The 12,712-nt window shown below is 58.0% G+C and overlaps 1 protein-coding gene across 2 annotated transcripts; it reads left to right on the top strand.

Annotated features, from left to right (window-relative positions):
* Window positions 1–270: 270 nt before the first annotated feature.
* On the top strand, window positions 271–8,831 carry TMEM95 (transmembrane protein 95). 2 transcript variants are annotated; one of them, XM_060255661.1, is made up of 6 exons: window positions 271–336; window positions 540–620; window positions 1,746–1,766; window positions 2,492–2,572; window positions 5,401–5,488; window positions 8,218–8,831. In XM_060255661.1, exons 1-6 carry the CDS (start codon window positions 297–299, stop codon window positions 8,249–8,251), a joined length of 345 nt encoding a protein of 114 aa, XP_060111644.1. In that variant the 5' UTR covers window positions 271–296; the 3' UTR covers window positions 8,252–8,831. The 2 variants fall into 2 exon arrangements, with proteins under 2 accessions (XP_060111644.1, XP_060111645.1); XM_060255662.1 differs by lacking the exon at window positions 2,492–2,572.
* The last annotated feature ends 3,881 nt before the right edge of the window (window positions 8,832–12,712 follow it).

Raw genomic sequence — 12,712 nt, 5'->3', positions numbered from 1 at the left:
CAAGACTCTGAAACTTAGAGGGAACTTTGCTTAGGAGACCTCGGGTAGCCATTGCTAGGTTGGGAAATTCCTGGAGATTTTTGGGTAGAGATTGGGGTGGGGAAGGTTTGGGGAAGGGAGGAAACCGTGCCCTCAAGCCCACCACCTTCCCAAACAGCTCTTTTCTCCTGGGGAACTGATCTCTGTTGTCTGGAGATCAGTAGAGCTTCTGAGAGATCCGCAGGTCCCAGCTGGAGGTCCCATCTCCTTCTTTGTTCCTCTCCATCTCTCTGTCTGTAGATGAGCTTTCCTTGGATATGATTCTGGAAAAAACACACCGAGTCTTTCGCGTTATCGGTGAGTCTCTCCGTTTGGGAGGGGGTCTCACAATTGTAGCGGACAGTTTGTGGGTTGAGAGGGTTTGGACAAGGATGGGAGAGAGAAAGAGTCATTTTGTGAATTCCCTGCATTGTGCTGGGGGTTGGACTAGATGACCTTGGAGGTCCCTTCCAGCTCTAGGATTCTATGATTTGTCCAGAAGTGGGTGACTTCATTTTCAGAAATAAACCAAAGCCTGGAAGACTTTCCAAAGTTCTGGGATTGGCTTCACGAGGTGAAGATGCCGGAGCTGAGCAGAGCAGGTACGGCTCAGGGCAAGCTCCTGTGAGAATATATTTGGGGCCCCGTCTGGTGCAGCGCATGTTGGGACATGTGACCCATTGTCGTGAAAGAGGAGGAGAGTGCTTCTGAGCATGTGCAGAGGGCCTTTCCCCCCCTAAACATGTAACCTCACATGTCTGGGATGGTGGGAGAGATGGTGTTAAGGTGTGATTGGCCCAGCCCTTTTCTCTTTGGGAATTTGCCGCAGACGGGGGGGGGGGGGGGGTTGTGCATGTGTGTGTGTGTGTGCGCGTGCATGCATATGTGCATGCATGTTTTTTTGGGGGGGGGGGGGAAGAATCCATCACTTTGGGAAAGAGGCATCAACTGTTCTCCTGAAACTTTATTCAAGAAGTCCATCAGTGGCTGTTAGCCACATGGTATACAGTAGATGGAACGCTCTGTCTGGGCAAGTGATGCTCTGTCTTCTTGGTGCTTTGCGGGGGCGGGACACAGTGGGAGGGCTTCTAGCTTCCTGGCACTGATGGACCTCCTGATGGCACCTGGGTTTTTTGGCCACTGTGTGACACAGAGTGTTGGACTGGATGGGCCATTGGCCTGATCCAACAGGGCTTCTCTTATGTTCTTATGTCTGGGGTGGTGCTGCTCTGTATTCTTGGTGCTTGGGGTGGGGGTGGGAACAGTGGGAGGGCTTCTGGTGTCCTGGTCCTACTGGTGGACCTCCTGATGGCACCTGGGTTTTTTGGCCACTGTGTGACACAGAGTGTTGGACTGGATGGGCCATTGGCCTGATCCAACAGGGCTTCTCTTATGTTCTTATGTCTGGGGCGGTGCTGCTCTGTATTCTTGGTGCTTGGGGGGCGGGCACAGTGGGAGGGCTTCTAGTGTCCTGGTCCTACTGGTGGACCTCCTGATGGCACCTGGGTTTTTTGGCCACTGTGTGACACAGAGTGTTGGACTGGAGGGGCCATTGGCCTGATCCAACAGGGCTTCTCTTATGTTCTTATGTTCTCTTATGTAAGAAACCTTTGCCAGTTGCATTGGGGCCCATCTTTGCAATGCCACCCACCGCCCCAGTTTCTAGTGGAGAGCTGGTAAAGAATGTTGAGTGTGCCTCGTAACTGCTGTATTTTCTTCTCTTCCAGCTTTGTGCCCTCCGGCTTGTCGTAAGTCCTGGGAAAGGGGATGAGACTCCAGAAATGGGCAAGAACTCCCCCCCACACACACACTTGAGGGACAGCGTCCCTTTCTTCCTGCGCCCCCCCGACCACTACCCCAACTCCAAAGGCCTGAGGAAATATCAGCCTGGCACAGCTGAAAAGGATCGGCATATGAGGCAAATAGCCATTCCAGGGGTCCCCAGCTTTTCGGGTGCCCCCCAAGTATGGGGCAGGGCCAGTGAGAGATTTGGCCCCTGGAGATTTGGTTGGCTGTGCCAATTTTTAAAAACGTTGCTTCAACGGCAGCTGCCACCACGGCACAAATACCTTCACGATGTAATTTGAGGTAAGCTGCAGCAGCCATCTTGCATCTGGCTCCGCCTTCTGTGGCAGCCATTTTGCGGCTGACCCCACCCAGGGCTGGCTCTAGACTGTCTGCATCCTAGGCAACGCTAACTTCCTGTCCCCCCCCCCCCCGCAGTGATAACATCACCAAATCACATGGAGGTACCCAATTGGGTACCCCCAGAAGGCTTTCGCCCTAGGCAATCGCTGCATGGCAGGGTCAGCCCCGAGCCCACCACAGTGTAGCAGAATTCCAGAAGTGCCCGCAGGCTCAAAAAGGCTGGGGGTCCCAGGCCAGAGCTATTCTTGCAATCGGTGGCGAGTTTTTCTCTCTTTGAGGCCTCCATCCCGTAACCCTCCACTCCCCCCACCATTGCTGTTTGCAGACGGCTCCACTCCCGTGGTCAACTGCTCCTCCTGCCGGATGGAGGATACAGCCTGCTGGGAGATGAAGACTTGCTACCCAGGTGGGAGCCGCCTGTCCCAGCCCACAGCTTCCTCCCCCCCTCTTCCCCTCCCCTGGACTCCAGCTGTTCCTGTTTCTCTCCCACCTCTGGCCTGGCCTTTCCCTTTCCCCTCCCTCTTCTGAAATTCCCCCTAGAGCTGGCTGTTCCAGTTTCCCTCCCTCTGCTCCAGGCTCAAGGCCAGGCTGTCCCTGTTCCCACCTCCTCCTGCCCTAGATGTTGCTATGTCAACAGCACCTCTCGGAGGCCGATTCCTTCCTCCCTTCCACAGGAAGGCTGAGCTGTTTTCAGAATCTGGCCTTGAGTTATGAATGTTTCTGGAAATAATTTTATGCCCCACCATTTCAAGCACGAAGCTGTGACGCGGGGGGCTGCCCACCCCACTCTCTCTCAACTAGGATTGGCAAGGCCTATTCAAGAAATATCTGGGGGCTTTGGGGGTGGAGCCAGGAGACTTTGGGGGTGGAGTCAGGAGACGTTGGGGGTGGAGTCAGGAGCAAGGGTGTGACAAGTATCATTGAACTTCGAAGGGAGTTCTGGCCATCACCTTTAAAGGGAATGCACACCATTTAAATGCCTTCCCTCCACTGGAAACAATGAAGGATAGGGGCACCTTCTTTGGGGGGGGTCCAATCGTTTTGAAACTTGGAGAGTATTTTGAGGAGAGGTGCTGGATGCTATGCTGCAAATTTGGTGCCTCTATCTCAAAAAACAGTTCCCCCTCCCGCGAGCCCCAGATACCTGTGGATCAGTTCTCCATTATACCCTATGGGGATCGGTCTCCATAAGGAATAATGGAGTGCCCAGCAGACATTTCTCCCCCCACCCCGCTTTCAGATGACCCTGAAGCAGTTTGGAAGCCTCCAAACTGGGAGATCTCCTGCTCCCACCTGGGGATTGGCAACCCTACACCCCACTGGCTGTCGCTCTTTCCTCCCCACCCCCAACTTTTAAGAGCCAGTTTGCACATGCTCCTTCAGCCTTTCCTCCTAGGACTTGGGCTCCAGTCACCTCCTGGCTCCTGACTGGCCCTTTCAACGACTGGAGATGCTGCCGGGGTTTGAAGCTGGGACCTCCTGCATGCCCACCACTAAGTCGCTGAGCCTCATGCAATATTTGCTTGGTGGGAAAACGTTTCACAAAAGGGGTTATTTCAGGATGGGGAAATGGTATTGGGGGGCTGATACGGTTGCCAATCCCCAGGTGGGGGCAGGGGATCCCCAAGTTTGGAGGGCCCCCCCCATTTCAGGGTCATCAGAAAGGGAGAGGGGGTGGAAGGGAAGTGTCTGCTGGGTACTCCGTTATTCCCTATGGAGACCGATTCCCATAGGGAATAATGAAAAATTGATCCGTAGGTATCTGGGACTCGGGGGAGGGGCGCTGTTTTTTGAGGTAGAAGCACCAAATTTGCAGCACAGCATCCGGTGCCTCCCCCCAAAACATCCTCCAAGTTTCAAAAGCGTTGGCCTGCGGGATCCAATTCTATGAGCCCCGAAAGAAGATGCCCCTATCCTTCATTATTCCAAATGAATGGAAAGCATTAAAAAGCAGCACGATCCCTTTCAATGCAATGGCCAGAATCCCCTTTGGAGTTCAACTATGTTTGTCACAACCTTGCTCCTGGCTCCACCCCCAAAGTCTCCTGGCTCCACCCAATGCCTCCTGGCTCCGCCCCAAAGTCTCCTGGCTCTGCCCCAATGTCTCCTGGCTCCGCCCCAATGTCTCCTGGTCCCACCCCAATGTCTCCTGGCTCCGCTCCAATGTCTCCTGGCTCCGCCCCAAAGTCTCCTGGCTCCGCTCCAATGTCTCCTGGCTCCGCCCCAATGTCTCCTGGCTCTGCCCCAATGCCTCCTGGCTCCGCCCCAAAGTCTCCTGGCTCCGCTCCAATGTCTCCTGGCTCCGCTCCAATGTCTCCTGGCTCTGCCCCAATGCCTCCTGGCTCTGCCCCAAAGTCTCCTGGCTCCACCCCCAATGCCTCCTGGCTCTGCCCCAATGTCTCCTGGCTCCGCCCCAATGCCTCCTGGTCCCACCCCAATGTCTCCTGGCTCTGCCCCAATGCCTCCTGGCTCCGCCCCAAAGTCTCCTGGCTCCACCCCCAATGCCTCCTGGCTCTGCCCCAATGTCTCCTGGCTCCGCCCCAATGCCTCCTGGTCCCACCCCAATGTCTCCTGGCTCTGCCCCAATGCCTCCTGGCTCCACCCAAAGTCTCCTGGCTCCACCCCCAATGCCTCCTGGCTCTGCCCCAATGTCTCCTGGCTCCGGCCCAATGTCTCCTGGCTCCACCCCCAATGCCTCCTGGCTCTGCCCCAATGTCTCCTGGCTCCGCCCCAATGCCTCCTGGTCCCACCCCAATGTCTCCTGGCTCTGCCCCAATGCCTCCTGGCTCCACCCAAAAGTCTTCTGACTCCTCCCAATGTCTTCTGATTCCACCCCAAAGTCTTCTGACTCCTCCCCAATGTCTCCTGGCTCCGCCCCAATGTCTTCTGTCTCCACCCCAAAGTCTTCTGACTCCTCCCCAATGTCTCCTGACTCTGCCCCAAAGTTTCCTGGCTCTGCCCCAATGTCTTCTGGCTCCGCCCCCCACTGTCTCCTGGCTCCATTCCAAAAGTACCCAGATAGTTCTTTAATTGGACTTGGCACTGCTATGGGCTGAACTTAGCCCCTTCCCCCTGAGCACCGAGGCCTTGCCTTACATCAGGCCTGCTGGGCACATGGCATGTGTGTTTCCAGTAGCACCATGACCGGTGCTGGAGTCTGTTGCCAATTCACCGGCTCTCCTCCCGGGCTGCGTAAGGTGTGGACTGACCGTTTCTGAATCTCCCTCTCCACAGAGCGCCTGGATCTCCCGAAGGCGGTCACTCTGCTCAGCACCATCGCCGGTTCCTGCTTCTTCTTGGGAGTGGTCACCTGTGCCCTGGAGTAAGTGTGCCAAAGGGAAGAAGAGGAGGCCGCTGACTGCAAAACACTGGCAGGAGCGGGAGGGGGGGGCAAGAGAGCAGGATGGGTAGGGTCCAGGGGGAGCGTCTGGGAAGGAAGTTGGAGCAGAGAGAGGTTGAAGACTGGGGGACACTTCGTTAGGGTTGCCAAGTCCAATTCGAAAAATATCTGGGGACTTTAGGGGTGGAGCCAGGAGCAAGGGTGTGGCAAGCATAACTGAACTCCAAAGGGAGTTCCAGCCACCACATCGAAAGGGACCTCACACCTTTTAAAGCGGCCCCGCAGCGCAGAGTGGGAAAGCAGCAGGACTGCAGTGCTGTGGTCTGAACTCTCTGCTCACGACCCGAGTTCGATTCCGGCGGAAGCTGGATTCAGGTAGCCGGCCCAAGGTTGACTCAGCCCTCCATCCTTCCGAGGTCGGTCAAATGAGTCCCCAGCTTGCTGGGGGGGAAAGTGTAGAGGACTGGGGAAGGCAATAGCAAACCATCCCGTAAAAAAGTCTGCTGTGAAAACGTTGTGAAAGCAACGTCACCCCAGAGTCGGAAACGACTGGTGCTTGCACAAGGGACCTTTCCTTTTCCTTTCACACCTTTTGAATGCCTCCCCTCCACTAGAAACAATGAAGGGGATAGAAGCACCTCTTTTTGGGACTCACAGAACTAGACCCCCGGTCCAATCTCTTTGAAACTTGGAGGGTGTTTCGAGGAAGGACGACAGATGCTATGCTGAAAATTTGGTGCCTCTACCTAAAAAAAATAACAGCCCCCCAGAGCCCCAGATATCCACATATCAATTTTCTATTATACCCTATGGGAATAGGGCTCCCTAAGGAATAATGGAGTGCCCGGCAGACATTTCCCTCTTCCGCCTGCTTTCTGATAACCCTGGAGTGGGGGGAGGGCCTCCAAACTGGGGAATCCCCTGCCCCCACCTGGGGATTGGCAACCCTACACTTGGTAGAGGGGTCCCCTGTGTGCTGCGAGCTTTCCTGGTGGCCAACAAGTGTTTCTAGGAGATGGGCAGGGCCAAGTGGGGCTTTTGCCCAGCAGGGCTTCTGATTGGCCACTGGAGATTTGATTGGTTGTGCAGATTTTTAAAAATTTTGCTTTGGTAGCAGCTGCCCCCACAGCACAAGGATCTTCACTGTGCGACTGAAGGGAAGCGGCAGCAGCTGTGTTGTGGATGGCCCCGCCTCCTGCGGCAGCCGTGTTGTGGATGGCCCCACCTCCTGCGGCAGCCGTGTTGTGGATGGCCCCACCTCCTTCGGCAGCCGTTTTGTGGATGGCCCCGCCTTCTGCGGCAGCCGTGGCCCGCCTCCTGCGGCAGCCGTTTTGTGGATGGCCCTGCCTTCTGCGGCAGCTGTGTTGTGGAGGGCCCCGCCTCCTGCGGCAGCCGTTTTGTGGATGGCCCCACCTCCTTCGGCAGCCGTTTTGTGGATGGCCCCGCCTTCTGCGGCAGCCGTTTTGTGGAGGGCCCCGCCTCCTGCGGCAGCCGTTTTGTGGATGGCCCTGCCTTCTGCGGCAGCCGTTTTGTGGAGGGCCCCGCCTCCTGCGGCAGCCGTTTTGTGGATGGCCCTGCCTTCTGCGGCAGCTGTGTTGTGGAGGGCCCCGCCTCCTGCGGCAGCCGTTTTGTGGATGGCCCTGCCTTCTGCGGCAGCTGTGTTATGGAGGGCCCCGCCTCCTGCGGCAGCCATTTTGTGGAGGGCCCCGCCTCCTGCAGCAGCCGTTTTGTGGAGGGCCCCGCCTCCTGCGGCAGCCATTTTGTGGATGGCCCCGCCTCCTGCAGCAGCCATTTTGTGGCTGTGCCTACCATGCTGTGCTAGAATTCCAAAGTTGCCTGCAGGCTCCTAAAAGGGTGAGGACCCCTGAGAAGATCGGAGCCACCTACTGGCTCAGACCAGGGGTCCCTCTACTCCTGCTGCCTGCTTTCCACAATGGCCCACCAGATGCTCCTGGAACGATAAAGAGGCCAAAACCTCCATCAATTTTGTTACCCACCAGCAAAAAGTAGACTGCCCCAGAACATGGAGGTTCCATTTATGAATGCCGGCCTTTGATGGACCTCTCCTCTCCATAAAGCTGTCCGAGGTGGAGGAGGGGTTGCACCTCAGGGGCTGAGAACCTGCTTGGCATGCAAAAAGTCCCAGGTTCAATCCCCAACAGCATCTCCAGTGAAAAGGTAACATGGAAGAGGGCGGGGTTGGAGGAGGGTCCTTCGCAGGGACTAAGGCAGGGCTGGCTAAACTTGCTTATCGTAAGAGCGACACAGAATAAACATCAGATGTTTGAGAACTGCAAGACAGGAAGGAAGGAAATAGATGGGGAAGGAGAGGTGGAAAGAAAGCAACTTTAACTCTAAATGCATTCTCTAAGCTGCCAGCTGGCTTGGCTTGGAGAAGTGATTCCAAGAGACAAATGCCTGCTGCAGTCCAGCTGACAGGGCAGTGGGGGCTTTGAGAGCCACACAAGATGTGTGAAAGAGCCACGTGTGGCTCCCGAGCTGCAGTTTGGCCACCTCTGGTCTAAGGCCGCAGAGTCCACCTGCCCACGGGGCGTTTTCTCCTCCTGGGGAACTGATCTGCATCGTCTGGGGATCAGCGGTCACTCCAGGAGACCTCCAGGCTGTGGCCCTGCCGATGGTGCGCAAAAATTGATTGGGATCGACCCGGGCGTGGTGATGGTGGTGGTGATGGAGGCTTTTTGTCCTTCCAGATTCCACTTCCATCCCGGGATGGCGATGGAGTGAGCTCCCAAAAGGGAGGAGGAGCATCGGGACTACCCGCCCCCAAGTGTTTCCTGCCAGGGCCGCAAGACCAGCGTTTGTGTTTGGGGGTGCAAGTGTGGAACTACAGGAGGTGCGACACAAGTGCGACAGAGGACCCTGCAATCACGTGAGCCAGAATCCAAGTGTCGAAGGGGCTGTGTGTGCATTTATGTGTGTGTGTGTGTGTGTGTGCACACGCGGCAAAGGCATTGGTCAATACAATGAGCGTGTAGAGTGTGCGCTGGGATAGCTGGAAAGCCACAGGGAGAAGACGGTGTGCATGGGCAAATCTGTGCGCAGGGGCCCTCCGAAGCCGCTCCCTGCCTGCAAGACGTCTTCCCGTTGCTGTTCTGCCGCAGGCAATGCAGAGATCTAAGCCATTGTGTTGCCCTGAAGCCCTTGGCGCGGTTGTATGGAAGCCAAACACCACAGACTCACAATGCCTCACATGTCGGCACATGAAGAAAGCCAGCCGGGGAGTGGAGCGTCCTCTGAGGTTTGCTGCGTTGCTGTTGCCCCAACCAATGAAATGCTTGGCTTGCCGATTAAAAAAGATTGATTGTGCAAAGGTCTCCAGATGCTCTTTGCTTGCTCTGGGCCTCCACACCCTTCCCTGTTTGTGCCTCCCCCCGCCCACCATGCTTTACTACCCACCCTTCTTCCTTATGAGTTCACTTAGGGTTGGCTGCCCTGGATGGGGAAATACCTGGAGATTGGGGGGGTGGAGCCAGAAGAAGAAGAAGATATTGGATTTATATCCCACCCTCCACTCAGAAGAGTCTCAGAGCGGCTCACAATCTCCTTTCCCTTCCTCCCCCACAACAGACACCCTGTGAGGTGGGTGGGGCTGAGATGGCTCTCACAGCAGCTGCCCTTTCAAGGACAACCTCTGCCAGAGCTATGGCTGACCCAAGGCCAATCTAGCAGGTGCAAGTGGAGGAGTGGGGAATCAAACCCGGTTCTCCCAGATAAGAGTCCACTCACTTAACCACTACACCAAACTGGCCAGAGGAGGGTGGGCAAACCTCATTCTCTGAAGTAACTCCAGAACCTTGTTCATTAATGATCTGGAGTTGGGAGTAAGCAGTGAAGTGGCCAAATTTGCAGATGACACTAAATTGTTCCGGGTGGTGAGAACCAGAGAGGATTGAGAGGCACGTAGGGTGGCCAGATCGTCCCGGGCTCCCGGGATTGTCCCTCCCCCGCGGCCAAAATCCCGCCTCCCGGCTTAGCTATCCCGGGACCATTAAAAGTCCCGGTTTAGCTAAAATGGATACAATGGTGAGGGCTCCAAGTTAGCTGCCAGCCTGCCCAGCCACTGGGAAGCAGTCTTGAAGTGGTCTGGGGGCGTGGCAGGCAGCTAGGGGCCCTCACCATTGGTCCGTGGGACGTGGCTGCCCACCCCCGCTGCGCTGGCCGCTCCGCCCCCTCCCGCCCCCGGCCCACTCACCTGCTCGGCGGCTGGGCCTGCAGGCCCAGTTCGCCGAGCGATCCCCGGCCGCGCGTAGCTGCGCTGGCCGCTCCGCCCCCTCCCGCCCCCGGCCCACTCACCTGCTCGGCGGCTGGGCCTGCAGGCCCAGTTCGCCGAGGGATCCCCGCCGCAGCGTAGCTGCGCTGGCCGCTCCGCCCCCTCCCGCCCCCGGCCCACTCACCTGCTCGGCGGCTGGGCCTGCAGGCCCAGTTCGCCGAGCGATTCCCCGGCCGCGCGTAGCTGCGCTGGCCGCTCCGCCCCCTCCCGCCCCCGGCCCACTCACCTGCTCGGCGGCTGGGCCTGCAGGCCCAGTTCGCCGAGGGATCCCCGGCCGCGCGTAGCTGCGCTGGCCCGCTCCGCCCCCTCCCGCCCCCGGCCCACTCACCTGCTCGGCGGCTGGGCCTGCAGGCCCAGTTCGCCGAGGGATCCCCGGCCGCGCGTAGCTGCGCTGGCCGCTCCGCCCCCTCCCGCCCCCGGCCCACTCACCTGCTCGGCGGCTGGCCCTGCAGGCCCAGTTCGCCCGAGGGATCCCCGGCCGCGCGTAGCTGCGCTGGCCGCTCCCGCCCCCTCCCGCCCCCGGCCCACTCACCTGCTCGGCGGCTGGGCCTGCAGGCCCAGTTCGCCGAGCGATCCCCGGCCGCGCGTAGCTGCGCTGGCCGCATCCGCCCCCTCCCGCCCCCGGCCCCACTCACCTGCTCGGCGGCTGGGCCTGCAGGCCCAGTTCGCCGAGCGATCCCCGGCCGCGCGTAGCTGCGCTGGCCGCTCCGCCCCCTCCCGCCCCCGGCCCACTCACCTGCTCGGCGGCTGGGCCCTGCAGGCCCCAGTTCGCCGAGCGATCCCCGGCCGCGCGTAGCTGCGCTGGCCGCTCCGCCCCCTCCCGCCCCCGGCCCACTCACCTGCTCGGCGGCTGGGCCTGCAGGCCCAGTTCGCCGAGCGATCCCCGGCCGCGCGTAGCTGCGCTGGCCGCTCCGCCCCCTCCCGCCCCCGGCCCACTCACCTGCTCGGCGGGCTGGGCCTGCAGGCCCAGTTCGCCGAGCGATCCCCGGCCGCGCGTAGCTGCGCTGGCCGCTCCGCCCCCTCCCGCCCCCCGGCCCACTCACCTTGCTCAGCGGCCTGCCGGCCCAGGCGAACGATCCTCGGCGTCGCCTGGCTGCGCTGGCCGCGCGGCCGCGCTGCCCCGCTCACCCGGCGGCTGCTGGGACCTTCATCGAGCAACACATCAAGTAGGTAAGTGTAATTATTTCATTTCCCTCTCTCCCATTTCTAGTATCCTGGCTCTAATTTTCTCTCTTCTCATTTCCTCTCTTCTTCTTCTCCCCTTCTAGTGTTCTGGCCCCATTGATAGATCTCCTGATGGCAGTGGTGCCTAGATTTTTTTTGCTTCTGTGTGGCAGAGTTTTGGACTGGATGGGCCACTGGCCTGATCCAACAGGGCTTCTCTTATGTTCTTATGTGACCAGAGAGTGGTGGACTGGAGAGGCCATTGGCCTGATCCAACAGGGCTTCTCTTATGTTCTTATGTGACCAGAGAGTGGTGGAGCTGGAGAGGCCATTGGCCTGATCCAACAGGGCTTCTCTTATGTTCTTCTGTGACACAGGAGTGTTGGACTGGAGGGGCCCTTGGCCTGATCCAACAGGGCTTCTCTTATGTTCTTATGTGACACAGAGTGCTGGACTGGAGGGGCCATTGGGCCTGATCCAACAGGGCTTCTCTTATGTTCTTATGTGACACAGAGTGTTGGACTGGAGGGGCCACTGGCCTGATCCAACAGGGCTTCTCTTATGTTCTTATGTGACCAAAGAGTGGTGGACTGGAGAGGCCATTGGCCTGATCCAACAGGGCTTCTCTTATGTTCTTATGTGACACAGAGTGTTGGACTGGATGGGCCACTGGCCTGATCCAACAGGGCTTCTCTTATGTTCTTAAGTGTGACATAGAGTGTTGGACTGGATGGGCCACTGGCCTGATCCAACAGGGCTTCTCTTATGTTCTTATGTGACGCAGAGTGTTGGACTGGATGGGCCACTGGCCTCATCCAACAGGGCTTCTCTTATGTTCTTATGTGACATAGAGTGTTGGACTGGATGGGCCACTGGCCTGATCCAACAGGGCTTCTCTTATGTTCTTATGTGACGCAGAGAGTTGGACTGGATGGGCCACTGGCCTCATCCAACAGGGCTTCTCTTATGTTCTTATGTGACATAGAGTGTTGGACTGGATGGGCCACTGGCCTGATCCAACAGGGCTTCTCTTATGTTCTTATGTGACGCAGAGTGTTGGACTGGATGGGCCACTGGCCTGATCCAACAGGGCTTCTCTTATGTGACAATACTGACTTTGGTGGACCCAAGCACTGATTCAGTGTAAGGGAGCTTTGTGTTTGTGTCTTCTAGTGCAATTTTGTTCTCAGATCCTGTATTTACTTCATCAGTATATGGGATAAGGCACTTTCTCAACTGTGCTGCATAAATCAGCCTATTTATTTTGTCCTGTTGGCTCTGTTGGCTCTATCTGCGCCACCTTCATCACTTTCGGGGTGTGGATCCCCCAGTGGAGTGGTCTCCCGACTCCCTCCGCCGGCTGTTTCTGATAGCCCTGCGCCCCCTCTTTCATTTGATATGTGTCCCGTGCGGGTGCCACCCTCCCGCCGGGAGATGCCGCAAAATGAGCCCCCTTGAGGCTTATGGCGGCAGGGCTCGGGGGAAGCGAGCTAGACTGCTGTTCTTTTGAGGGGTTATAGAGTGTTTCGAGCCCGTCCCTGTGGCATCGGTCCCATCATTGTGGGGCCCAGGGGGCCGGTGCAGCGGCACGCTGAAGCAGCCTGTCGGTCACTTCCAGGTTCCTGTCCTGCATCTCGACCTGTGTTATTAGTGACAGGCTGCTTCGGTGTGCCGCTGCGCCGGCCCCCTGGGTCCCACAACGATGGGACTGATGCCACAGGGACGGGCTCGAAACACTCTATAACCCCTCA

This window comes from Heteronotia binoei, chromosome 15, assembly GCF_032191835.1.
Source record: "Heteronotia binoei isolate CCM8104 ecotype False Entrance Well chromosome 15, APGP_CSIRO_Hbin_v1, whole genome shotgun sequence".
Taxonomy (NCBI): Eukaryota; Metazoa; Chordata; class Lepidosauria; order Squamata; family Gekkonidae; genus Heteronotia; species Heteronotia binoei.
Note: the sequence above shows the minus strand (reverse complement) of the source record. Positions and strands in the feature narration are given on the sequence as shown.